This window comes from Neodiprion lecontei, chromosome 2 (genome assembly GCF_021901455.1).
Source record: "Neodiprion lecontei isolate iyNeoLeco1 chromosome 2, iyNeoLeco1.1, whole genome shotgun sequence".
Lineage (NCBI taxonomy): Eukaryota > Metazoa > Arthropoda > Insecta > Hymenoptera > Diprionidae > Neodiprion > Neodiprion lecontei.
In genome coordinates, this window is record NC_060261.1 from 3,029,448 (window position 1) to 3,057,227 (window position 27,780).

At 41.8% G+C, this 27,780-nt stretch overlaps 1 protein-coding gene across 2 annotated transcripts in view; it reads right to left on the reverse strand.

Moving 5' to 3' along the window:
- LOC107220155 (discoidin domain-containing receptor 2-like) overlaps positions 1-27,780 on the reverse strand; it is a 111,540-nt gene that overhangs the window by 52,851 nt on the left and 30,909 nt on the right. Inside the window, exon 2 of one of the 2 annotated variants that reach the window (XM_046731510.1) lies at positions 1,069-1,284. In XM_046731510.1, the coding sequence (XP_046587466.1) occupies positions 1,069-1,234 (166 nt within the window). In that variant the 5' untranslated portion in view covers positions 1,235-1,284. Of the gene's footprint in view, positions 1-1,068; positions 1,285-27,780 lie in introns of those variants that run through there. The other variant, XM_046731511.1, reaches the window with a different exon arrangement.

Below are 27,780 nucleotides of genomic sequence, written 5' to 3' on the forward strand. Positions count from 1 at the left end.
ATGAGAAGGAATCTCGGGCATGTGTCTAGGTAAAATGTAATCCGAATTCGAACTGTAAAAATAACACAGGTATACACAAAAACGTGGTCTGTACCAAAGACTAGACCTAATAATTCTCATGTACTTTAACCTACTGAAATCGAATCCGGGGTTAGAAATGATTGAATTTACACCATTTTTTTTTTTAATTTAGCACGATATATAATGCTGATCTCCTTCATAGTAAATTTTCCGATTTTAAGGACGGTTTTTTTGATATTTGAAAAGAAAAAAAATGAAGTGTGTTCGATTATTTCTGATTCCGCGTTCTGATTCAGCACATCAAAAAACATGGGAATCCATAGATCTAGTCTTTGGTACAAATCAGTTTTTTTTTTTTTTTATTTTGTGTGCCTATGCAATTAATATTTTGACTATTCTATGTAGTTAATTTAACCATTATGCGCACAGTCAAGTTAACCATTTGTACAAGCCTACAGGTGTTTTTTTTTTTTTTTTTTTTTTTTTAATAACGTAGTTGAAAAATGGTCATTTCGACTAAACATCTCTCCGAGTGTGAGGACGAGAGATGGAAAAACACGGTGGGAGGATTCCTTCGTTGGCTGGCAGTGTCACAGCGTGACTCGCTCCGGTTAATTAACTCTCGCGACGAAACCCGTGTAAAAGACGTGTAAAAAAGCCCGCGGTAGCAAGAAACAGACAAGGGTATGTATAATAATACCTGTACGCGTAGGTGTGTTCTAGAGGAGGAAGATGTGTAGGGTAGAATTTTGCGGAGGGTGCCCACTTGTCTGTTTCTCGGTTAAACGCCCGCGTTAAGATAGAATTGTTAATTCATCGTGCGGTTGACGTTTCATTTGCTGAATGTAGGTACACACAATGCCGACGAGTCACGGAAACTCGTCGACGCGTTGCAGTACACAAAGGACTCGACTCGGCTCGACGTATACTCCCAGTAAAATACCGGTAATTGCACGTCGGCACGGTACGAAGAAGCTCGGTGGTGGTGGTGGTGGTGGTTCCTGGATAGAACTGGATGGGGTGCAGGGTAAAAATTTGAGAACTCACCGAGGTCCAGGGCCAGGGATTCAGGGACCCGCCCGATAAAGAGGAGGCCTAGAATCAGGATCAGGACGTCGCGAAGCTCAGGTGCAAGTTTCATCTTGCCGCCAAGCTGAGATTCAGCCATTACCCCCAGGCCTCGAAGGTCCTCATCGTAGGCAGAGGCGACCATCCGCCTCGGATCTGGGCTCCAACATGACTCCGACTGTAACTCCTCTTCACCTGGAACCAGAGGAAACACAGTGTCGGTCAGTTTAGTGGAGGAATCGTTGTTGCGGAGGCGATTGATGCCTGGATAACGACGCAAGCACAATCGTACTATCACACCCTCACACCCTCGCACCCTCGCGCCTTCACATCTCTCTCTTTGTCACTCACTATCTCTTCCAACGTCGTCACCCGGCAGTAGCTTTTCTGCGCGTTCGATGGCCCGTGCAAAGCAAACGAGCCCTACAACAAAACACACTCGAGTCTTCCACCCTCCTCTTCGTCCTCTCTGTCTGGGTGTCTGTCTCTCTGTTTGTCCTCAAAGATCCTCATGGCAGGCCCGTCTCTGTACCAGAAACACAATTTACAACGCGACGCGACGGGACGACGACGACGACGAAGACGACTCGGAGAGTAGGTTCATCATGTCCTTTGCCCGTTTCCACTGTGTGGGTTGGCGGATCGTTAGCGACCCTGCCGACGACTCGCCCCTCACTTGAGAGGAGACATTTTTTCACGAATATACATTCCTTACCCTACAAACCTACGTTACCGGACCACGAATCTTGGGAACAGCCCTGGCAATTCAGTAGGAATTTAACCCTTTCATTAAACAAGGGTCGGACAATTTTCACCAGTCCAATGGAAGAGGAAATGCTTTTTTGTACTATTATTAATCGTTTCGTCCCTACACATTTTAAATCATTATAAACTGATCTATTTCGATGTTGTACCTGCTACAGATGAGTGTTTAATCGAAGGGTTAAATTCGCAAGCTCATTCGTGAACTGCTAAGATATTATAAGCCGACCATTCTCATTTCATTATGGGAGGTTTCTACTTTGCTAGTCTGAAATGTCTGCCTTTTTTTATCAACACGTTATGCGTAAGATATTAAATATGGAATGTTGATATTTGGTATGCTTACTAAGCGGTCTTTATAAGATATTTTTTACTTTTCAACATTTCTTCTTCATTCCGGTTCAACTAATGAAGTCATTTGTTGTACACGTGCCTGTCAGATTTCTTAGCAAGCATGGGAGATATCAACGTTCTATATTTCATATTTTTTGCATAAAAAATTGATAAAGAATGGAACGTAAATTTTTCGGCCCAGTAAAGTAAAAGCCCCTCTTCAAGAAACGGATCTAATTCCAATAATGTAGTCACAATTTCTCCCTCGACGTTGAAAATTCAAAGTGTTAATCAACCGACTGAGACTAAACACCGGATGTACATTACAATTATTCTGCACTGATTAATCCCAGAGCAAGAAAGTCGATTGGCGCTGGCTGATTTTCCGCAGACAAAGGAGTGCACAGTAATTTATTGTTAAAGTCTTGACTGCGAGAAGTTTGTACCTAGTCTGAGTACTCGATGAATATTAATGTTTATACCGGGTGGCGAAACGGCTTCGAAGGTATCGCCTTTTAATCGCCATTTGGGAAATTAGTTTCGAGCGTGTGATCTTCACCGACCTTGAATACAGACTCGGGGATCCAGACCGCAACACTGAGCACAGAATCCCAGGTCTAACCTCAAGAAATTGTACTGCAAGAGCTTGTTGCTTCGGTCCAAACGGGGTTTCACAGCCGCTGATCGACGGAATTTCACGCGTAGAATCCTTATAGAAATTGGTTCCCGATCGAATTGTATGGATTTTGGAAGCCAAAGTGTCTGTAGGGTAAGTTGTTCAATGGTCGCTTTCAAAGGATCCCGCCGAATGCTTGTGGATATTGGCTGCCGGTTAAATTGGCCGGATTTTCAGTATATTATAGTACATGTTCTCCCGATCAAAAGTTCTCATGGTCACAATTCCCAAAAGTCAGTAGTTTTCGAGATATAGGCTTCGGAAGAAAGGTGTCCACATTTTTTTGATATCTATGGACTTGGTGATTTTTGTAAATTATAAAGCTGCAAGGGGACGCGAAATCAAACAAATCACTCAAAAAACTGCTCGGTCGATTCTCAAAGATAGGAAGGAAGATGTGATTGATTCCATCGACGCGTAGATTCCATCCACGAACTCGCTGGTTTACCGGAAGGAGGTGCGACGTCGGATTTCTCATGAAGAACGAGACCCTCCGATTCTTGCAATGTCCTGTTTTTCACGCGTCTGCGTGTACATGAGAACTTTTTGAATCGGGAGGATACGTACTATACTACATGCTGGAAATCCAGCCAATTCAACCGGGAGCCAATTTCCATAAGGATTCTGCGAAGTCCAAAGAGACGTTGCGAGATTTTCTCCAGCTTGATTCCTCGCTCGTCTAATGGATAATTTTCACCCTCCCCCGAAGCGTTATAATCCTGAAGCTTACTCCAAGTTTTAATTTCGCTCTGAATTTCGGAGTGCCTGTCAAGTCCGCCTTTTATAGCAATCAAAAGTTGTTTTCCCCACTCTGTCTCTCCTTCCTTTTCACTTACTTCCCCGTTCCTCTATTCGCGCCGTTTTTATTTCCGATGAAAAATATTCTAACAAATCTGCACCTTTGACATTTGTCATCCTGCTTTTGCTCTCGAGGCTGAACCACTAATAGAAGAAGAAGAAGAAGATAAAAAAACGACCAAGACGATGACGAAGGTGGGGATGAGGTGCGTTGATTACTGTAGACTGGATGGAAGGTGGAAGGTGGAAGAGGAGGGCGGGGGTTAAACTTTGGCTGAAATGTGAAAGGAATGTTTCTTCCGCTGATTTTCCTACGACCTATTGTCTACCGAGGAATAAAACGAACGGTCGACAATGGCCGAGAATCCGAACGAATATTATCATTACACTGTGTTTTTTTACTCTCTCTCCCATTTTCTCTTCTACTTCGTATTATCTTTCATCAACTTTCCACCAGATACTTCTCCTCGTCGTCATCTTACGTACCGTTAAAGTAAATCGACTCATTTGCACAAAGTTTTCCCTCACCTCATATTATATTTTCTTGGCTCTAATTTCAAGGAAGTTCTTGTCAAAATAACTGCGCGAAAACAATTAGTGTTAACGTTTAACCCCGATAAATTGACGACAAAATCTTGAATGCGTTCAAAGATTAGTTGACAACAAAGCTGTTCGACTTAATTATTAGGTAAAATACAGAGAGTGCGGAAATGTAGAGGAAAATTGAAGCGGCGTGTTTGTCTTCTTGATCTTAATTCTCTTCTATTTTTGAATTAATAATCACCACCGAGGGAAAAAGCGAGGACAGCATTTCTTGAGCGACGAGTAACCGAGCGAAGAAAACGGAAGGAGATATTTCTGAGCGTCTCGGGGCGCGGCGTTGCTTGTTTGCATTACATCTTTTGCAGCTAGCTCTCGAATAAGAAAAGTTTATTTCCTGCAAACAATTTCCCCCGCAACGTTGGGAAAGGCATGTATACCCAGGTTCGGATGGTAGTTGGGTAGTTCGATATAGCTCCAGCTATAACCTACACCGCCAGCTTCTCTCCTTCTCATTCGTCTTCTCCTTCTTCCCAGATCTTAATTAAATTACTAACAATGTTTTCCCAGACGAAGAATTGCGATGAAATAACTTCGCAAAGACGCCTCTACGGTGCCATCGAGAATCTCGTCTAATCTAAATGAGCGAGCGGTTTCTCATTCTGCTACCTATAAAAAGAAAATTACCTTGCAGTCTCTCTCTCTCTCTCTCTCTTTATCTCTCTTTTTCTACACCCATCTTTTTCCATCCTTCCCTTGGCTGCTGCTGCTGCTGCTGCTGCTACCGCAGAATAGATTTGCCCCTTTGTGATATGCGACCTTTTAATTTGGCTCGAGTTTGCACAGCTTCGCAACACGATTCTCGGGTTAATTTATCACCTGCACTGCTCGGATCGAGAATCGAATGAAACTGATTTAACATTCAATTTTGTTTTTCGTTTTTCCCCCTCCCTCCCTCTCACAACTTTCCGACTCTCCCTGACCGACTAATTCCATTACCTGAACGTTAAATTCGAGGGAAAATTCACAAATTTCAACATCGTTTATACGAGGGTCCGAAACGGCAAGTTTACACCGTTATAATGTACATTACGAGTTTTAACAAACATACTGAAAAATGAATTTTCAGCGAGACACGCTTTGACGAGTGGCTAAAATTAACACGCATTTTACTGACACGTGGCGTGGCTTGCACACTGAGAAAAGAGTTTATTTACTGTTAACAAGCGTACATTTCGATATGGCGTAATAAATGTTTCGTTATTGTTATCAAATTTTAATTCAACCAAATGTGACTGGTTAACTATTAACAAATTCCTATCGATCATTATTTGGCTCAACTATAAGGACCCCGTAGAATCCTACTGAAAATTCATCCAATTCGACCTAGAGCCAATTTCCATAAGAATTTTACGGGTTCCTTTGATGATAATACTAAAACATTTATTTCGCCATATCCAAATATACGTTTTTTAACAGTAAATAAATTCTATTCACAATGTAATGCGTTCGCATGACAAATTGCGAGGCTGAAACGCCTTTCTCGAAAACTATCTCTCTCTCTCTCTCTCTCTCTCTCTCTCTCTTTCTCTTTCTCTCTTCTCGTTCCTCGCCCTCTCTAATCGCGTTTAATAATGCATTTGTAGCCGGCTTTGCGGCCGCCGTTCGAACGGAATTACCGGAGTTGCAATTAACGGTTGATTATCGCCACAGTTCGTAGGCACTAAGCCTTATTCGAGCTGTGCGTCGTCGCGTCCCGTCGGTGGATATTTTTTCCGAAAATCCTGCTGCAGGCTGTACCATTGAATTATAGAATACAAGATAATCCGAAACGTGTTAATGATCGGCATTCAACCGGCACGATCCGCTGCGGACAAACGGACCCAAAACACGTTGGATTTCCGCCAATCGGCTGCAGCGCAATTAACAGAATTCAACGGACTCGATTGCTCGCCGGCTCTGCAACCGCTGCATAAATGATTCGACCCTGCGTTATAGATGTCCCACTGTTGCGGGACTCCGAGTTAATCTCCATTCAGCACGAATCGCGGATGCGTTTTCCGTCCACGCATGCCGGCCGCAGAAGCAAACCGTCTGACAATCAGCTGAGAAATGCGCGAGGTCGTTGCCAGTTTTACCTCGTTTTTCCTCTTTTATTGAGGCCCTTGCTTTGAACTTCCCGTTTCTCTATTTTCGTAGAGAAAAATAAGGTATTGTAATCATACTGAAAATGAAAAGTTTGGCTTTTACTGGATCTCCATGTTTTGAAGTTTAGAGAACCACGACCAATCATTTTTAAATGGACGTCTGCGTGCGCAGATGTATGTTATCAATTTATTTGTCCGACGATATCTCGAGGACGAGTTACTAAAATTCAATAATTTTGGTCTCAATCGACGCGGCTTTTCCGAACTTAGAACTGGTTAGATTTTGGTTTTGCCTGGTTTGGTACTTTTTTAAGTATTTAAATAATAAAATTCCAAAAAATTGAATAAAAATGACGATATCTTACGGATGGATGAATGGATTTGAATGAGAATTGGTACCGTGAAGGTTTTTGGCTCACTAATCGCGAATCTGAAGTCAGATTGTGAAATCGAAAATGGCGATCTAACACGATGGAAAGAGATCTAAAAATATTCCGATTTTCGTAGAAATTGGTAGGCGGAGGTTTTTTGGATCACCGATAACGAATCCAAGATCAAACTTCCAAAATTTGTAACGTTGTATCCATTATAGTGGTTAAAAATACGAAAAATGCTAAAGGCCTTAAAATCGTTAATCACGAATCTGAATTTGTAGTTCGAAATTCGAATTGGATATTATTCTTTTTTTTTTTCTCTATGAACTTGGAACCTGCAGTGTGAGAACGGGAAGCTGGAGGGCTGGCTGATGGCCAGTCTTAAGCCGCTTGTTCTTTCAAGAAGAAAAACCGCATGTCGCATGATTTGCGAATTTACGAAGCGGAAAATGTCCACTTTCGGATCTTGGGCGATTATGGCGTTACATAACGAATTTAGGTGGCGAAAAATGAAAGGCGGAAACGGGATGAGACGAGAGTCGCGCGATAATTCATCAGCTTAACGCGTATTTTATTCAAGTTGAGCTCGGCGAATTACCGGGACATTAATCAGCCTCGCGAGAGTCTTTTATACCTATATATGTAATACGTCATGAAAATTCGTAACAGCGGAAACGGGGGTTTGCAGGGATAAACTGAAACACTTTGAGAACCCTGTAATATCAGAGGGCACGAAATAAGCGATCGAACGAGCCATTTCAGTTTCGGGATATGGGAATTACGCTATGACACGTGATTCCCGAACATTTGCACGGACTAGCGGACGAAAAATACCAATTTGTCAAGGTGCGGGTAAAGCGGAGCGAATCTACGCCGTCCGAAAAATTGAGGGGGGAGAAAAAACCATCCGACATTGGAAATAGACGGGAAACACTAAATCCTACAACATAATACACGCCGCTTTTCCGCCCCCAGCCGAAGGGGATCGGCTGAAAATGTTTCACAAAAATGATTCCCACATTTTTGCGTCAAGATCTTCCTCCCATTTTTCTTACAAGTATCACGTGATAAGGAAGATTTATCATTCGTCGATTGCAAAGTGAAAATATTTTTTTTCCACAATTATTCATTATTTTTAGATAGGTACACTATTTTTTATCACACTAACAACGATTCTTGTTATCTACATGTCTCAGTTTTTCCGCACCCCAAAATCTTCAGATTTCTCATAATTACAGAGATTTTCACTAACGATTACACACTCAAAAAACATTTTTTCACCAGTCTTACCTCAAAATCGCAAAATTCTTCGCCACATCTTGTCTCTCGTGATAAAAAGTACAGGTAAAAATGTACTGTCATACAACGCGAGCACGTTTTCCGCACAAAAAGTAACATTTTCTATGACGGTCGAGTGAGTCTGCGAATGCGCATGCGCGGAGTGCGGAAAAGACCACTTTTAAGTCCTAGGAGTTGAAAGTGGTCTTTTCCGCACTCTGCGCATGCGCTGTAGTGAAAAAAAAATCTGACATTACGCGACCCTAACCTCAGTTTCGTGCTTGATGAAAAAACGTGTAACATACTCTTGTTATGTAAAAAATCGTGCGCAACAAGGAGGCAACGGACTTTTCGCGTCGCGTATTTTCAATATTGGTCTTCGGCTCACCTACGAATCATATTGCAAACTTACGCTCGGCCGAAAAATACCGAGTTTTCCCCCTTGTTACACAACATACGATTTATCCAACGATGATCCGGGATCTCGCCCAAGTTTTATTTGCAGCACCATTCCTGACACCCGTGACTACTGCAGTACTTTAGACACGTCGCAAGACGGTCATTACTCACATGCAAATATACCGGAGGCGAAAGTTGATGTCCGCCACTTTGAGGTAATACGATTCTGCAAAATTTCCTATACCTGTCCAGAATACGCGTTTTGCACTCCGGAGTCTCGTCTCTTCGGAGTTAAAAAATCGAAGGTTCTTCCGACAATTTTTACATTTTTCGCTCCAGCGGATTTCTATGTATATACCTATAGGTATATGAGTGGCATGATTATTCCACGTCATTTGGTTTTCGCGAATCCAAAACTCTCCTTCAGAGCGAGAGAAAGAGAGAGAGAGAGATAGTAGGGTCCGAATAAAAACTTGTTAAACTCCTACTTCCCGCTTTTCGCATCGTTCGTTTATACGGGGTTAATGGGCGGGTTTCAGGGTCCTCCTCAAATGGTCTCGAAGAAACGTTGAGCCTAAAGTAAGTTCTCGACTTAGTTTCTATCGCCGTTGGGATCGCGGGGTGACCCATAGAAACCCCCGCAAATTCCGATCCCCGTTTTCCCACATTGCGGTGCGTTGTTTCTCCCTCGTTCTATAACAGCGGCCGGTGGATTCCATTGAAAGACAAAAAGGCAACGTTCCTCGAGGGGAAAAAAGGGAAATAAGAAGAGAAAGGAAAAGTATTGAGACAAAAAGAAAAAAAAAAATTGAAAGAAAGAAAGAAAATGAAAAAGAAAAACCAACGTCGACAGATTCCTCTCGCTGCACGGTCAAACCGAGAGGCAAAACTGGCAGGTGAACGGGATACGAATATCGTCGAAGGGCCGAAGGGGGCACGTCGGGTGGTTTCAACCCCCCCTCCCCCCCCCCCCCCCCCCCCCCCCTCAAGAAACTCTGTATTCCCGGCATGAACGCGAACACTCAATAGTGTGCTTTAGAAAAATTCGTGACGGAACTGCTAATGCCCGGAGTACAATTTACGTTATTAAATCGGCAGAATGGTCGGAGCGTAGCGCCGCTCGAGCCAGTCGAGTGCTTTCTTACTTTCTCGCCCCCTCGCGATTCTCTTTTCCCAACCCAGCGGGCCCCCCCCTCCCGGCGAAATCGCATATATATGTATACAGCGCTTTTCTTACGATAAAATTTACACTCGCCCGGCTCTCTTTTCACCCTTCGACATAATGCATGTACAGGTGTGTGTATATATATATATACATATGTACATACATACATACATACACATATAACGTGTATTATACACAGGGATAGCAAAAATCGCAAAAGAATTACCTTTTACGGAAATCGAAAAAAATTTGCCGAAGAGAAGAAGAGATGAGGTGTAATCTTGATTGCGGAAATTTGCTATACCTCGTGTTCGCGATTAGGGACAATTGTATGAACCTTCTTTCTCTCCTCCTCCCTCCTCTCATTCAATCGCTCTCTCTCTCTCTCTCTCTCTCTCTTTCTCTCTTTTATTCCGCGGCTATACCGCCCTCGCTCTGTCACAACTCACGACGACGATGCCTCGCCGTTTGCTTATCGTCAAATGAATACGGCGACAACCCTCTTTTTCCTTAGGCTCTCCTCCACTTTCATTCACATGAAACAGATTTAACGTTCCCCTGTGTTGTTTGTATAACCATTATTTGCCACGTGCGGACATAATTCTTACGTATCAACGTGATACTGGATTATTCCGTGCAGGAAATATTACGTGAACGAGCAATTTAGCGTTGGGTTGAATCTACCTATATTTATGAAACTCAGGGTACATTTTACTGAATCAGCCTGCGTTTATGCAATCCGGTGTAAGGTTTGTCTGAATCAGCCTGTATTTATGCAATTCAGGGTACATTTAGTCTAAATCAGCCTGAAATTATGCAATTTTAGGTACATTTTGTCTAAATCCGCCCGCATTTATGCAATTCGGAGTACATATAGGCTAAATCAGCCTCCATTTATATAATTCAAGGCACATTTAACATGAATTATCCCGAATTTTTGTAATTCAGGATACATTTCACAGATCGAAAAATTTTCCTCGTGGTCCACAATTATTCAAGTATGTATTGAAGAATCGACCAATCGTAAACAATGTGACAAATATAAACCAATGAAATGTATCCCAAGTTGCACAAATGCAAGTACATTCCAGTAAATCTATCCCTGAATCGCATCAATACAGACGGATTTAGCCTGTGTGAAATTGTCCATGTAACAGTTCTGATGAAAAAAAAAAAAAGAAAAAAAAAACAAAACTCGACGCAACCTTTGTTACCCCGAAAAACATGCGAATTGGCCGAGTATCGATTTGCTTTAGGATTTCCCCTCCGTTTCCCGACACCAAAGCTGTTGACATTATTTTTCGTTGGTTCAAAAATTCAAGTATATACAGACATCGCGTAAAATTCTCAAGCCAGTATCGATCACATTCCCTGAATTTATTAGGTATTCCAGGTAAATGAAAATTCGCTAAGATATAATATAAACAATATTATTCCGCGTGTTTGTGTAAACATGTCGTTAAAAATTTGACGAGATCATAAATAAATTCCTCATTTATCATATCATCGTCTTACAATTTCCCCCTTCACCGACTTGATCCCAGCTCTTCATGCACTTGATTCGCAAATCTCGTTGACCCAATTGCGAATGATCGTCGAGGCGGCTAATACGGCGATAAGTAATCGGTCGAAAGAAAACCTGTGGGAGGTAATGAGGTGAGGGGAAGAGAGGCGGAAGTGGGCGGTGAAATTAGGATCCGGGGGATCGGGAATATACATTATATACACATGTATATACAACCCAACTATACACAAGCAATTCTACACGAGCTGGGAGCGGTGACAGTTTTAATATCGTAAACATTTTCCTTGGGAATGAAATAATTGCGTGCTTTGTTGGCCGGAATGCCTTTATGCTTTTACGCGGGCCGTTCTCTCTCTTTCCCTCTCTCGCTTGGATCCGTTGTAGCTGGTTGTGTACGTACAGAGGATATACACCTACACACCATTATACACCCACACACACAAATACCTATACATGCGTAATGTGTAGCTGTGCGACTCTACACGTGTTCCCTCAAGAGAGGATACGCGAGGTCCTGGAAAGATCGCTACGAGCAAATTCCTCTCCTTGTGTATGGTATACGAAGGAAGACCCTTCTTGCAAAGGATACAATCGATGCCTACGAGGAAGGGTTCTGCATATTTTACCTTACCCTTATCCCCGCCATCCCCTCTGTTCTTCCAACCCCCCCCTCCCCCCCCCCTCCCCCTCTCATCCCGCCGCTGCCCTTTATTTTCTAAGGATTCACGGTTTTCTTCGACCTTCTGCAGTAATTTTTATATTCTGATCCCTGCGCAAGGAGATGCCATTTATATTATTTGCCTTATTATAATGATAATAATTATTATTATCATTATTATTATTATTGTTATTGTTATTATATATTTGGTAAACTCTTGAGATTGCTATAAAAATTTCCGGGACCATGCGAATATTGCGGTAAATTCTATCAAGCCGAGCGTTGACTCGGTTATACATATACCTATTATTACTTCATCCTAACATCACTGTAAATAAATCGTCGTCTTTTTTTTAACGCTTTTTAATCAGTTATTATAGGGGTAATGTGTAGCATAATGTGTAAAGTCTGCAGGGTGTTTGTTCGAAATAAATTGATAAAGATGAAGAATAAAAATATAAATAAACAAGCAATTGAACGGACAAACATATGAATAAACAGCAATGTTTTTTCAACGCGGGAATCGTCCTATTATTTCTGTAGCGAGAGAAAAAGAGAGAGAGAGAGAGAGAGAGAGAGAGAGGCGTGGAGCATGCGTTGTTGAATTTTTACGTGATACTGTCGTGCCAAACACAGTGAAAACAGCGAGTGAGAGAGGGAGATAGATGAATAACAAAAAGAAAAAAAAAAAAAAACAAAAAACGAAAAATGAATAAATTAATTTAGACGAGTACATAACGCTCGCGTCACGCGGCCTGGTTATCTCCGAAATTCAGATCTCAGCGGGAATTCCAATTGTAGCGAATGAATGTAGATACGTACAAATATGTATTTCCCACTGGGTGTGCGATATAGTGTAGTATGTATGGATGTGTGTATGTATGTGTGTACATACATACGAAGTTGTTATATCAAAATGACGAATTATAAGCGGAAGGCGCGTGGGAGTGAAATAACGACGTTACCAATTTCGGCAAGTAATGTAATATATAATACATATTATATAGGCGTGAGAAAGTAGAAAAAAAAAGAAAAAAAAAAAAAAAAGATCCGACTTGAATAGAATAAGGGATGTGAATGAAATTCACACGTGCCGCGGGTTAATAAAGGGGGAAACACCGAAAAAAAGTATAATGAACGAAAGGAGAGGAGATAAAAAAGAAAAAATGTTTAAAAAAAAAGTAATTATTCAAACACGTGTGTTTCGCGCTGTTCCAGATTTGATTATCTCTTACTTTTTTTTTTCATCTTTTGAAGGGTGCAGGCTCTTCACGATTCGTTACGTCCAACGTTATCCCTTTTTTACATTCCCTACATGCAATTTAACTGTCAATATTATACTACATTTAACCGAAAAAATAAATCTGAGTTTCTTCAACTTTGCGCAATGTAATCGATGAGTAGGCGTGTTGTGTAAATAATGTCAATTCGTTGTGAGTTCGATTTGGAAAATTCCAAGACTTCGTCTCGTGTTCCATTAAATCGCAGAGATATCTCGTCGTCCACGTGCAAAAACGGAACGTTGCAGCTCGAGCTGCCGGAACGGGTTTCCGGATCCCGGACGATGCAGGTGTATACACATACAATACACGTACATATGATATTACATAAATTTTTGGGTGCCCCGGTCGTCGCAGCAGCATCGGTGCTATAATATTGATCCTGCATGGGTATACCAGCCGATGCACCGCTTTCCGAATCCAGGCTGCACTGCGTAGCGTATCGGAAAGTGCAGTAGAAGTTCGCGCTCGAACGAGCAGTGCTTCTACAGTATAGTTAATAGTATATATTTGCACTACGTACCGAGCCTCAGATTCGCGAAAGTGGATATTTTATTTGAAGCAATAACAACCGTATACCGAAATAAATGTAAAAAACGGAATTAGAATGGTTACGTTGTTATAATAATAATTATTGTTATTCAATTGCTCGTGAATATTCGTCACTTTTCGCTTGTCAGTCGAGGTTTGACGGATTCCCGTACGCCGATGGAGTTCAGCCGACATTTATGCAATTCGGCGTACATTTTGTCTGAATCAGCCTGCATTTATGCAATTCGGGGTACATTTTGTCTGAATCAGCCTGCATTTATGCAATTCGGGGTACACTGAACCTGAATCAGCCTACACTTACGCAATTCAGAGTACGGTTTGTGTTCTTGTTATTCAATCGCTCCGTATATTTGGCAGTTTTCCCTCGACAGTCGAGATTTGATAGAGTCACGTGCGCGATGGAATTCAGCGAGGAAAAAGAGTCGGAGAACAAAGAAAGAGAGAGAGGGAAAGAGATAGCGAGAGACTTGAGATTTGAGAGACTGCACATGGGGATGATTTCACGAAGCGGAGTTTAACCGAGACGATTCCAACCCATCCAGCTTCTCCTTCTCCTCATTCTCTTAGCGTTTCCCGATCACTGCATCGCGTGTGTTTTCTGCTGAATCAGTGGGTAGGAAGGCACGAGCCGAGCCTCGAGGCCCCGAAGGGATGCCGGAGAGCCGGGACTCGCTATCTAATACGCGAAATTATGGGTGGCACACCCGGGCGTACAATACCCCCTGCGAACAATCGTATAAGTCAGACTCACGTCGAATAATAACCTATGGAAACCGGGAACGCCGCCCCGCAGCATCACGTTTGTTAGAAACTGAAGCGTGCACAGAGATACGAAGGCGTGAGACGACGAGGGGGGTAGAGGGGAGAAGAGGAGAGGGAGAGAAAGGGCTTCTCCGACTTATCGATAAGTGGATGTAGTCGCATGGCACCTGCGTCCGTAGAACCGGCTGCATGAGAGGGTTGACAAAATTTTCAAACTCGCGATTTTCGATAAACAATCAACCAGTCCCGAAAAATTGTCGTTGTACTCCGTTCCACGTCAAAACCAGGTCACTGTTTTTCGGGATATGTTTAGCCTGAATAAGCCTGCATTTATGCAATTCAGCGTACATTTTGTTTGAATCGGCCTGCATTTATGCAATTCGGAGTACATCTTGTCTGAATCAGCCTGCATTTATGCAATTCAGAGTACATTTTGTCTGAATCAGCCTGTATTTATGCGATTTAGAGTATCGATAAACCAGTATCAAAAAATTCTCGTTATACGCGAAGTGATGATACGTGTTTGTAATGAATTTGTGTTTGCTGGGTAGTTGCGAAGTTATAACGAATCTTTCGTGATAAGAAGATTTTGCGACGATTTCGCTCGGGGCATCTGATCAGTTTCAAGTCGAAATCGGGTCATCCTTTTTCGGGTTATTGCCGAACAAAAAAAAAGTCATTTTTGTTAATGAATTTGGAATAGCGAGCCCGTGATCTAATCAGTTCCAAGTAGGAAGAATCTAGAATTATCAAAGTTCATCTATTTTTTTTTCTCAAGATATTGTCGGGCAAAGAGTAAATTATATTGGGTAGAAGAAAAAAAACACACACACACACACACAAACACTAACATTTATGTGAAAATGAATTTCAAAACCTGAAGTTCGAGTGAAAATTCGATATTGAAGTTGATCTGCAATGAATCTGCATTATTTATATAATAGCTAACTTACTTTTGACGCATATTATTCTTGTTTTATATCATATGCTTGAAAAAAAAATTGAAAAATGGCTCTTATGTAATAAAGGTTTAAATTTTGTTCTGTTCCAAAAAAGTGGAATTCAAATATTTATCTCCGCGACTAATTCCTACGAAAATTTCGAACCTGAACGAAAATACTAATATTTTTCTTCAAGTACAGAAAAATAAAGCTCAACAACGTTTTTTAATTATTCACTGTGCTAATGTAACAATAATAATCTGCAGGAAATAAAAAAAAAAAAAAAAAGTAAAAAAGAAGGCGTAAGTAGCGGGTTTCTCGGCACCGCGAAGAAACCGTTCTCATCGCAACGGAGGATATTCGGGGTAACTCGGTGACGACTCGAGGGAGGTTCCGAGGTCGAAACGTGCGGTCCCCACGAGTAGAATTGGCGGAAAGAAAGGATCATCGTAGGCGGTAGGAGGACGTCTACCGGGGGTGAAATGAATAGAAATTGACTCCTCGGAATGAGGTAAAGGGGAAAAAGGGGAAGAGGGAGGGGGAGGGGGTCGTGAAGTCCCTCGGCGAGCGGACCAAACCGGTCAACCAGTAGCCACAACGGGTAAAACCGGAAGTCCTCTAATCCCGTTTAGGACACTGTGGCGTAGAAAATTCCCTCCGTCGATCAGGAGCTAATTCTACCTTCGGGAAATTCAACGTTTTCGAGAAAGTCTGTGTGCCTAGATCAAAAAAAAAAAAAAAAAAAACTCTATTTTCAACCGCTGGATATCCGGCAGCTATTGCGGGGACCGGAAAGTGATATTAGGGAGGACACATATCTCCCTAAGTCTAAAGGATTCGTGAAAAAAGTTTGTAGTAACGATAGCAGCACTTATAAAATTATATTCAAAACGATTGGTTGACTCTTTCAGTCAAGCAATTCGCTTGTTTTTCATTTTAATTTTTTTTTGTTTTTGGCACGGAAGTGAAATTATACGTTACATATCTGTTTTTCGACGCTCAATGCGATTTTGACGTCAAGAATTTATTGAAACTGAAAACAACCCCTAAGACGGGGTAAAAATGGGGGTGAATTATTAGTATTGCTTTAGATAGTGTTCTTCAATGAGATTTATACGAATGTTTATTTTAAGACGGCACGATTTTAGGGTGAGAAGAGCTGCGACCCTCAATACTATCAATAAGCATCCCCAAGGAGGGTGAAAACTACCCTTATGAATTGAATTTTGTAAATCTAATTTTTATTCCGAGATCTCTCTTTGTCAACCAATGAATTCCAAGCGTTATTATTAGTATACGTTTGTTATAAAATTTCTCCGCTAACGAATCGCATTCACGAAAATGCATCATTTTATCGCATATTTCTCTACAACAATTGTAAACTAGTACGGATTTACGAAAATATTCAAATCGCTCCAAAGTTTAAGTATTTTATTACCTGAAAATCGAAAAAAAGCTCAAGATTTTGCATGGAATATAAATAAGAATCGTAAAAAAAGAAAAAAAAAAAAGAACGTGCCACTGCAGCGGCATCCGTGACTGAAAGGGTTGATCTCGGGCTCATGATTGCTACGGGCAAGGGAAAATTCCCGTCGGTTTGAAAAAAGATACGGTCGTCATTTTCACGCACGATCTCGGGTGTTAATGATTGCTAATATCGTATTGGGGAGGTGGGGGATGTAAATTTCGATGCGACGCGATATCGACGATAAACTAGCGATCGGGGAAATCCGGGAAATGGGAAAATCCTCGCTGCTTGTGACTTGGCAACACGACGATGCAGCCGAAGCTATATGTATACTTAACAGGTTATACAGACCGGCGAGTGAATATCCACCCTGCATTTTAATGGCTCTGTTACATGCCGCCAGGCAACCAACCGTGCAGTTATAAGAGATATCAAGCTCGCAGTTCCAGCAGCGGATTCGCGTAAATAGAAACCCGGAATGCAATCTTCCCGCCGCGGTTTTCATACACGCGGTACGGCACGTTTAAGACGGAAATGAAAAGGATAAGAAGATGCGAGACGTGAATCCGGAGCTTTGCAAGCTCTTCTTCGATTTCGTACGAAGAATTTCCTGAACCCAACGTTTCTCGATCCTCGTCTCTTCTTTATGGAAACAATTTCTAACTACATATTTTGTTTTTTTTTTTTTCTTTTCAATCTTTATCCCTGCTTCGTCCGTTCCCTATTTTCCGTTGAAACGTTCAACGTGGTTTTCCTCACTCGCGTGCTACTGAAACTAATTCTAGGTAACTAGGCGCTATCGCTCCGAGAGGGGTGGAAAAAATAGGAAAAGCAAAATGCACGAGACGGCTGACGCTTTAGACAATTGTAACCCGAGAACCGTCACGCCGTTTTGTTTCTACGATAAAGGTGAAATATTATTTTTTACACGGGTTTGGGTTTTTTTTTATTCAACTCTTTTACTTTTCATACTCCGGAGAAGAGAAGGGCGAAAAATGAGAAAAAACCGTTTCTCGTCGTTTTTTTTTTTCTTTCTTTTCTTTTTGCACACGTTCTCTCGCTCACACCTGTGTTTATAGACATTACGTATAAAAACCCCGCCGAAGAATGTTGTAATAATACCTCACTGTAATTAAAAGTGTTTTTTTTTTTGTTTTTTTTTTTTTTTTATATACACCGACGGTCGCACGCCGTTGGATAATTGGAGTTTAATAGTGTGTTAAAAGTTTATTATATACTTGGGGAAAAGTAGGCAGGTGATTAAAAACAATTAATCTCAACCCCTCGCGCCATCCAAGCTTCCCGCCCACTTTGTCATACATACATACATACATACATACATACATATATATGCGTTGTGTAATACTACACTCAGATGCTGTATGTATCAATATCAGTTTTCAATATCAATTCTTTCGAGCACGCATAAGGTTTTACGGTCTGAGTGGGTGTCCTCAAAATACAAAGCGAAAAAAAAAATAAATAAATAAAAAAAATAGAAAAAAAAAAAATCAAACAACTCCAATACTCGCAAGAATTCGATCTTCTGCGGTACGCGTGAGAACCGAAGAGAAAGAAGAAAAAAGAGAAAAAAACTGAAAAAAAAAAAGAAAGGAACACGTTAAAGGGATGAAGAAAAAGAGAGCGCAAGATGTCGATAAACAAGGGAGGTTAGTAAAGCTAGGGTTTGGAAACGGGCGGTTCCCCCAGGTGGAATATTGTCACGTGAAAGGGGAGGGAAGTTTGAGGTTACAGGGTCACGTAACCCTGCTGGCGAATATCTTGTGGCATCGTCGAAATAAAGGAGGATAAAAAAAAAAAAAAGCAAAAAAAGCAAAAAAAAAGAAAAGAAAAATTGGCAAACTTTGGTGCTCTTTCCTTTTAGCGAGTAGGTAGGTAGATAGGAATCGATCCATTATACGTGTGTGTGTGTGTGTGTGCGGTGGAGGAAAAGATGGGCAAGCGTTGGAGGGTGGTTCAAGTTTAAAGGCTTGATACGTCGATACAGTACGTTAAACGTACACGTGAACACGCGGCAGCCACGCGTACATGCACAACACAAATACAATTCGAAAGCTGTTAACTTTACCCTATTCGTCCCTGCTGTGCATGAATGCTTGCAAAACTCCGTATCAATCGTTTCGATTTATAGACGTGAAAATTTTACCGTCAACACCGCCTATCTCAGCATACGTATACATTATATACATATGCACAACATGTATACTACATGATCGTACGATCTCTATACTTGTGCGTACATCGTCACTTGGCAAACATTTATCTGCACCGTTAACCACGCACACTTTTATACCCCATAAGCACGCTCCGAAGAATAGGTATGTAGGCATATATGCGTACCTATATATATATATATATGTATATATGTATATAACATATCCGCGTTTTACCAAACCGTGCATAAAAATACTCGACTCGACTTGAATTCACTACAACTTTCCTACCGAATGAGGATACTTGTCTAGTAGTTCGACTAGGGCGCATAAGCATATCTGTGAAGAAAAGGATAAACTAGTTGAAAAAAAAAAAAAAAAAAAAAAAAAAGAACAAGGAAGGGAAAAAAATAACACTAACGATAAGAATAACAAATTTCACAATGCCTTGAAAATTCTGCAGAATCATTTCTAGGCAACGTAGCTCTGCAAAAATGTGTCTTGCCGACAAGAGTGGCTGGATAAGACCGTAAGCACGATTCGTACTTTATTTCCCTCTCTCTTTCTCTCTACGTCACTTCCCGCAGTGATTACATCGAACCGGTGAACGTTACGTAGACGAGTTTCTGCGATTTTAAATACATGCGCTCGCAAATGCAGGAGTACTATTTTGGTTACTTGTTACAACGATGGGATTAATCGAATGGCAGGAAGGTTTGAAATAAAGGGAAGAAATAATTTATTACCGTAGGTATGTGGGTAAGTAAAGTTTTTTAATTAGCTGAGAATTTCAGCAGGAATACTGTCTGTATTAACGTAGGTAATGAAAAAAACTTTCCCATGCGTTTCGCGACTGTAACATACAGAGGTGAAAAAGCTCCGCGTCTGGTTTTCTTCTTCTTCTTACGGAGAAGGGCCAAAGAAGGCTACTGTGTAAGATGAAGAAGAAGAAGAAGAAGAAGATGCGAAGGTATTCGCAGCTATCCGGGATTGACCCAGTTGCGGAAATCGTAAATCTGTTGAAACGTGCGCTTCCTTCAAAACGTCGAACCGCTGGCACACGAGTCGGCGGAAGGTTTCGAATTTCCCGCGGTATGTGATATATTTAAAACGGTATGTAAATATATGGGGAAATATTCCATGCGAATTCACCAACCAACAACTGAATTTGTTTAAAAAATTTTGGGATATTGTTCCAACTCTTAAACAGCACCCTGAATTTTTTAAACTTTTCGATCGACCGGTTAATTGTTTATAAATATTTAAAGTGATTTTGAGAACGATCATTTTTCTAATTCTCAAGACAATTTCAAACGGTAAATCTTGAAAGTTTTGATAATTGTTCGGCAATTTTCAGACCATTTAAACAGTGTTTTAGTTGATCAGAAAAATTGAAAGTGCCAAGCAGAACAAAATAGAAAAAATAATGGCCCACGATAGGCCCAATTTTAAAATCTTTGAAAAAGAAGATAGTGTTTTTGAAAATTTTTAAAATGGTCGTTTTCGAAATCACTTTGAATATTTATAAATAATTGACCGGTTGAATGAAAAGTCTGAAAAAATTCAGGGTACTTTTTCAGAGTTGGGACAAATGCATAAAAAATTTGATATACAATCAAAAAAAAAAAAATCATTCGTAAGTAGGTACTATAGTGAAAAAGTGGGAGTATTACATCACTTAGACACCGATAAACGAGCAAGTGGAATCAAAATTTCGGGTATTACGAGCTGGAGGAGAATCGACGGGGTGGTTTTTATATTTTTCTAAACGGAAGTGCATAACGTGACCGCAACTGCACGATGGAGTCGCGTGTCGGAAATCTACAGAGCAATCCATGCGGCAGGTGTAATTAGACGACGTGTTCATCAGGTTGCATGATCGACTGCGACTCGTATACGAAATTCAATTGCGATTCCCAGCCCGTTCCGATCTCTGGGACTCGATACACCCCCGGGGTTGAAAACATTCTCTTTCATTCGTTATTCACGGGTGCGTAGAAAAGGAGGACCGACACTCACGAGCCCCGGTATCGTGGCTGAATAATTCACCCACATGGAAGAAGCGGGATACCTAGACCTGAGAGAAAATACCCCATCTGGACAATGGGTGAAACCGTTTTACAACACGAGGTACGATAAAACCGGTGGTAAATCCTCAAATGGATACGAGACTGAGAGACTCTTAACCTCAATTAACTAGAGATTTGTGCGGTACCAATATGGCCGAAGTCGTGGAATAAAGAAGCAAGGAAACGGTAACTAAAACAGAAGGGATGAGGGATGCGTGACGATCGGTCAGAGACCAGGGGGACCAACCACGCGATCCTGTAAGGCCTCTGCCACGAGGTTTATGTTATTGATTTCATGAGGCACGAGGCGATGAAAATCGGCCAGACGATGTATTCCTGCAGCCCGCGGTAACTCGCTGGAGCTCCAGGGTTTTAAATGATGGGCAATTTCACCGCTGTAATTATTATCCATAAATTATGCCGGTCTACGTATGCATCCATGTATGTAGGTACCAAGGTTTGTGACTGCATATAGTGCGGAGCTCGTACAGCTACCGGCACATTATTATACCCAATGCGGGAGGAGAAACGTGTGTATTATATAGCATAATAGCGTCGCGTTAACGTCGGCCGGTGGGTGGGAACCTGCCCAACTCGAGTCCCAAGCCTCTGGTGCATCGCTTCCATGCTCTGCCAAGTTGTAACAACCAACATGCCCAGCGCTACTCGACTATCGTGCCCGGGTGATCAACGCCCACCCGAACAGCAACCCCGTGCCATGATTTTGGGGTAAAGATGGTAACCAGAGGTGGTTCCATACCCAGGAGTACCGGAGGGACTCGCAGGCTTAATTGGAAGCTCTTGACGAGCTAAACTATGCAAGCCTGACTGCAGAGCTGTCGTCTCGAGGTGGGGTGAAAAGGTTTGAATTCTACCGTATAAACGTCTCGAAGAATTTTACTTACAAGGGTGGAACGAAAATTGACAATGAGATTGACATTTTTCGAGGCATCAGCGTCGATATTAGAGTCTGACGCTTTCGAACAGCAGCTTCGTACGGACGTACACCTTGTAATTGAATCAAGCGAGGCGCGCATTGTATCAATCAAAGTGAAAAGAGAAAGGGAAAGAGAGATCCGAAATAGAAGGGAGAAGAAGTTGATACGAAAAAAAAAACAAAAAAAAAAAAAAGAAGAAGAAAACAAACGTAACCGTAGAAGAAAACTTTATTTGACGAATGAAATCCGATAAAAGCATGGCCGGCTGATGGGGAAGTTTATAAAGCTCCTTGTCAAAGTTGGTTTCAACCACTCGACCAATTCATCTGGGACTTTTCTCGAGATACACGAAATGAACAGGTGATGGTTTTGGATGTACGACTTCTCCCCGACATGATCCACCCAACCGAGCACCAAAATTTCGACATCTCCTTCAGCGTTCCAACGACTGATCAAGCAAGCACGGCGTCCTTTGGCAAGTTCAGTCCTTCCGAAGCAAAGGGATGGAGAACGGATTGGCAAGTTGCACCGTCACATCTATCCTCGTCTGTTTTCGCTCTTGGTTGTTATACGTATAGCTGGCGAAATCGTTAGACAAGCGAGCCTTGAAAACGAGCGTTTCGGTCGTTTGATGTTCTCCGACAAGCAGAGAGACTCCGTGTTCCCGATCCGTTTGAGGAGCGCGGGTTGCGCGGCTGCCCGAGTAACGAGAAACTTTTCAATAAACATGCATGCCATACACTCGAAACGAGTCTGCGACACTTTACGAACACGATTGCGCGCGGTTGGTTATTGGGCTTCCCGTGTCCTCTTTTATCCTTTTTTACTTCCCTCTCGACTCCTTCATATCGCTTGCAGACTTAACAGGGTAAAAAATTGACAGCGCCATTTCACGGACTAAGGTGATGGGATTCACCATTTAGTAATTTATGCAGTTTTGAACCGGTGTTACAATTCGTTCTGGACAACTTCAAGGAAGCTAGGGTTTTAGTCGGGATTAATTGGGGCTTCCACGGTAAGACGTCCACACTGATTCCCGGTCAGGGCCTAGTCGGGAATTGATCAAGTTTCCCTGGGAAGAAGTTTTCACTCATTATTCCAAAGGTCCCAGTACTAATTTCGTTAGTCGGGATTAATTGGAGCTTCCACGGTAAGACGTCCACACTGATTTCCGGTCAGGGCCTAGTCGGGAATTGATCAAGTTTCCCTGGGAAGAAGTTTTCACTCATTATTCCAAAGGTCCCAGTACTAATTTCTTTAGTCGGGATTAATTGGAGCTTCCACGGTAAGACGTCCACACTGATTCCCGGTCAGGGCCTAGTCGGGAATTGATCAAGTTTCCCTGGGAAGAAGTTTTCACTCATTATTCCAAAGGTCCCAGTACTAATTTCTTTAGTCGGGATTAATTGGAGCTTCCACGGTAAGACGTCCACACTGATTTCCGGTCAGGGCCTAGTCGGGAATTGATCAAGTTTCCCTGGGAAGAAGTTTTCACTCATTATTCCAAAGGTCCCAGTACTAATTTCTTTAGTCGGGATTAATTGGAGCTTCCACGGTAAGACGTCCACACTGATTCCCGGTCAGGGCCTAGTCGGGAATTGATCAAGTTTCCCTGGGAAGAAGTTTTCACTCATTATTCCAAAGGTCCCAGTACTAATTTCTTTAGTCGGGATTAATTGGAGCTTCCACGGTAAGACGTCCACACTGATTCCCGGTCAGGGCCTAGTCGGGAATTGATCAAGTTTCCCTGGGAAGAAGTTTTCACTCATTATTCCAAAGGTCCCAGTACTAATTTCTTTAGTCGGGATTAATTGGAGCTTCCACTGGGATTCCCGGTCGAGGCCTGGTCGGGAATTGATCGGGTTTCCCCGGGAACAAGTTTTGACTTATTATTCCGAAAGGAAAAAAATTCTCGTCAAGTGGATGCACGGAGCGTTGGGTCCCGGAGGAGCGTAAACGACGCTTTGCCCCAGTTCGTTGCAGCTCGTTGACGAGAAGCATTAGACGGGTGGAAAGGGGGCGATTCGTGTCAAAGAAAGCGTTACAGCGGAGCTCGCGAGTGCCTTTAATCTGGGAATACCGAGCATTCAGCCGGGTGGGTGACTCGGTTCGTATTCCGGGGCTTATAACTATGAACCTGCCTAGAGCCCATTCGTGTAGTTGGTAAGCCCCGAGACAATGGCCCCGGCTTCTCCTAGTCGTGGCATTTCAGCCCTGAGACGTGTTCGGGGAATCGGCGCCGGAGGGCGAAGACCGGGGACGAGATTTAACACGAGATAAGACGATTACAGCTTAGCTTAGCGCCCGGACGGAGGCGAGCCTATCCTCGTCCTCGTCCTCGTCCTTATCCTCGTCCCCCGGGTTTTGCTCTGGTACAACATACAACGACGGGTAAAAATTGAAATTAGCCCCTCGGTCGAGTTTTATTTTTCTCTGTTACTGTCTCCTGCTTTATTTCCATATACCCAAATTCAGCGGGATGAATTATTGCAGCTTACGCTGGGCTGCCGGTATTCCGGATTATTCGTCATACTTCAGATAGATTTTTAGGGGTGAAATTTCTATCCAGCTACAATTTCAATTTCGATACGTCGCAGGCCAAACTAAGATACGAGAATCCTCCGATTCTCAAGCCTTCAACAATAAGACCCAAACGTTAACCCGAAATACGCTGCTCGATTTTATCGCTTTTTTGACTCAAACCATGAATTTCTTTTCGAACTTTCACCACTTCCAGCAGTGATCCAGAAATCAAAAAAACATTACAACCTTATATGTTTTCGGTACAAAGGAGCTTGATCTTTCCGAATATGAAATCCATTATAAACAAATCTTCAACAACCTACTGAAAAGCACGTTTTTTAAAGATAGGAGTATATATCATTAACGTTAAGCGAAAAAGTAGACATTTAGGGATCCTTAGATCTTCGGAATAAAATGAAAACGGAAAGGTCACGAAATTGTTGATTCGTGCATGTATGCGTATATTCCTTCGGGATTGAGGGGATTGGCTTTCGGGGTAAACATATTTTTTTCTTTTCTTTTTTTACATTCATACGTTTACGGGACACGATGGCGGACGGCTCACCTTTAGGACCATCGGAGTATCGTCTCGTTTTGATTGTCCTTCCCTTTATTTTTTTTTCTTCCTCGTACTTTTTCTCCCTCCTATCCCGTGGCGCGAGGGTTCCGTATCACCTACCCTTAGCGAAGAAGATGTGGTGGTTGCTGCCGTGTCGTTAATAGCTCGGCAGCTCCGACGCCCACCGTATCAAGATACGCACCGATATTTATTTTACGGTTACGAGTTCGCCACGGGCTGTCCCGCCGGTACAGGTGCTTTTATTTTATAATAATTTGTTGGTTTCTTCTCCTATTTTCTCTGCCATAAACGTATTTTCATTTTTATTTTTTTTTTTTTATCCATTTTTTATCATCTTCTTCACTCCTCTTCGCGTCCTTGGGTAAGAACTATTTTGACTCTCTCTCTCTCTCTCTCACTCTCTCTCTCTGGGATTTAGGGGTGGATGTTCGGATGTTAGCCGACGCGCGTTGTTCAATTACCTAACGCGAAAAGGGTGTGGAAGAAGAGAAAATAATTCTTAGAGAGTTAAACCGTGAAACTGTGGAACATCTAATTTAAATACCAATTCTTACGGGGTGAAGAGGGAGAAACAAAAAATGGATAAATAAGGGGAAGAAAATGCCCAAAAATCAGGGAACAAACCACTGAAGATTCTTTTCTACTGACACGACTGCAGAATTTACCTGCAGCGTTGGATAGTCGTTGGAATATTGCGGGGGTTGTGTTTTATTCGTGTGAATTGAATTCTCAGGTAATCAACGGAAAACGGAGTTATCGATGCTGCACGGTGATCAACGAAGCGTTCGAAGATAGATTCTCGATACCGTGTCCTTTGAATTTTTTGAAAAATACATCGGGGAAAAAATACAGCTCGAAGCTAGTAGGGGTGAAAAAAAAGGAACCAAGATACGGATGGAAAGAGACGACATTATACGTACAGGGTTTCTATATCAGACTTATCCGTGTCTTGTCGTGCTCTTCGTCCTTCTCCTCCCCCCTCCTCTTCCTATTCCTCTTCACCTGCAGTTGTGTCGGCGATATATCCTTCTTTATCATTTTTATGGAGGAGTCAGTGGTCGTGAAATGAGCTTCCATTTATCCCTCGGGCCAATAAAACACACGCCGTGTATCTCTTATTGCCATAGCTCCGCGAACCTCGGGGCGAACCGACCAACCTTTCGCCTTACAACTTTGACTCTTTTCTCTTTTTTTACTTTTATACACCTGTTCCTATAATATCCTTACGCTTATGCTCCTTATATCTCGTATACCTCCACCTTCCACGCGACTACCTCACCGAGAATTCTCTCCCGTCGCGTCGTACGCTTATCATAATTCTCTCGTTTACCGACTATTGACAATATGCATACATACATATTATGTACCCACCTAAAATTGGCTCGGAGGGTGGATAATAATTGGGAAGTGTGTTTTATTTATTCCCTGGGTTTTATATCCTCCGCAGATTGAATGCGAATCGAACTGTCGACAATTGGCACCGAACCAACGAGTCGGCCGGAATTTCTGAACGAATAAATGAAAGAATGAATGAATGAATGAATGAATGAATGAATGAATGAATGAATGAATGAATAATTGAACGAAGAGAGCCGGGGGCTTGTACATCAGCCGATCAGCGATTGAATTGGATTGAATTTCGGATTTCTCTGTACATAAGGGGGTCTGATTTTAATTAGGTGTTCTCTTTTTCTCTTTTTCTCCTTTCGATATCCGATTCTCGTTTTCACGAAACGTCGCTTTCGTCCGGTATATTTTATGGTATCGCGGTCCTATAACCCCTGTACTTTCTTCATCACGTGCGCAATAAGTACACCTGTAATACACGTGTACGGGAAAAAGAAGGAAAAGGCAGACATGCGGTGAGTGAAAACTTGGAGAAAACCTTTCTCAGAAAAGAACGATCGCGCCGCAGCAGCTCCGAGTGAATAAACAAACCCGTCAACCCATGTCGAATTACGGTTTTCAGTGTAAACCCCATTCCTCTTTTACCCCCACGAGTGAAAATCCCTAGAATTCCTGCGCATCCTCGACTCGTTCATAACACTCGAATGCACTTTGTTCTACTCTCTCCATTGCGGTTGCGATTTCGAAGACCTTGTATAAAAGATACCGTACATATGAAAACGAAGGAAGTACGTTTCAGTCTCTCTAGAATTTTGTATACTAGACTGGATGCGCATAAAGCGTTTTCTTCCCAAGGGACGTAAACAAGACTCATTTCGTCGATCATTTTTCCGTTTACACTTTTTCATATCTTACGATAGTTAAGCTAGTGACGTTCATCATCAGTGACAAGATCATCGTTGGATAATGTTAGAATGACTATCAATGATTTTTCATTGAAAAATATCGTTAAATTTTATTCATCATGGTTTATTAAATCTTAGACATCCCCAAAGTTGCGAAGTAACGATTTTTCATCAACATGCCATTGTTACAGTAACGCTACTAACTTCGTCCTCGTGATATCTTGATGTAAAAATGATTGTGAGTTTACTACAAATTCAATGTACAAGAACTTGTCAATTTGCGAAATCAAATTGCAATTTCACAAAGTCAGTGTGGCGATATAAATTGCTGCACATTTGTCTTAAACCAACGATAAAATTTTTTAATTTCACTAAAATTTATAGAGAAAACAGAAAAAATCAATTTAAACTTACTGAATTGCGTATTAAATTTATTAAATTTGTAAACTGAATAAACAATAATGTATGATGTATTCACCGTCCCGTACGGAAATTTT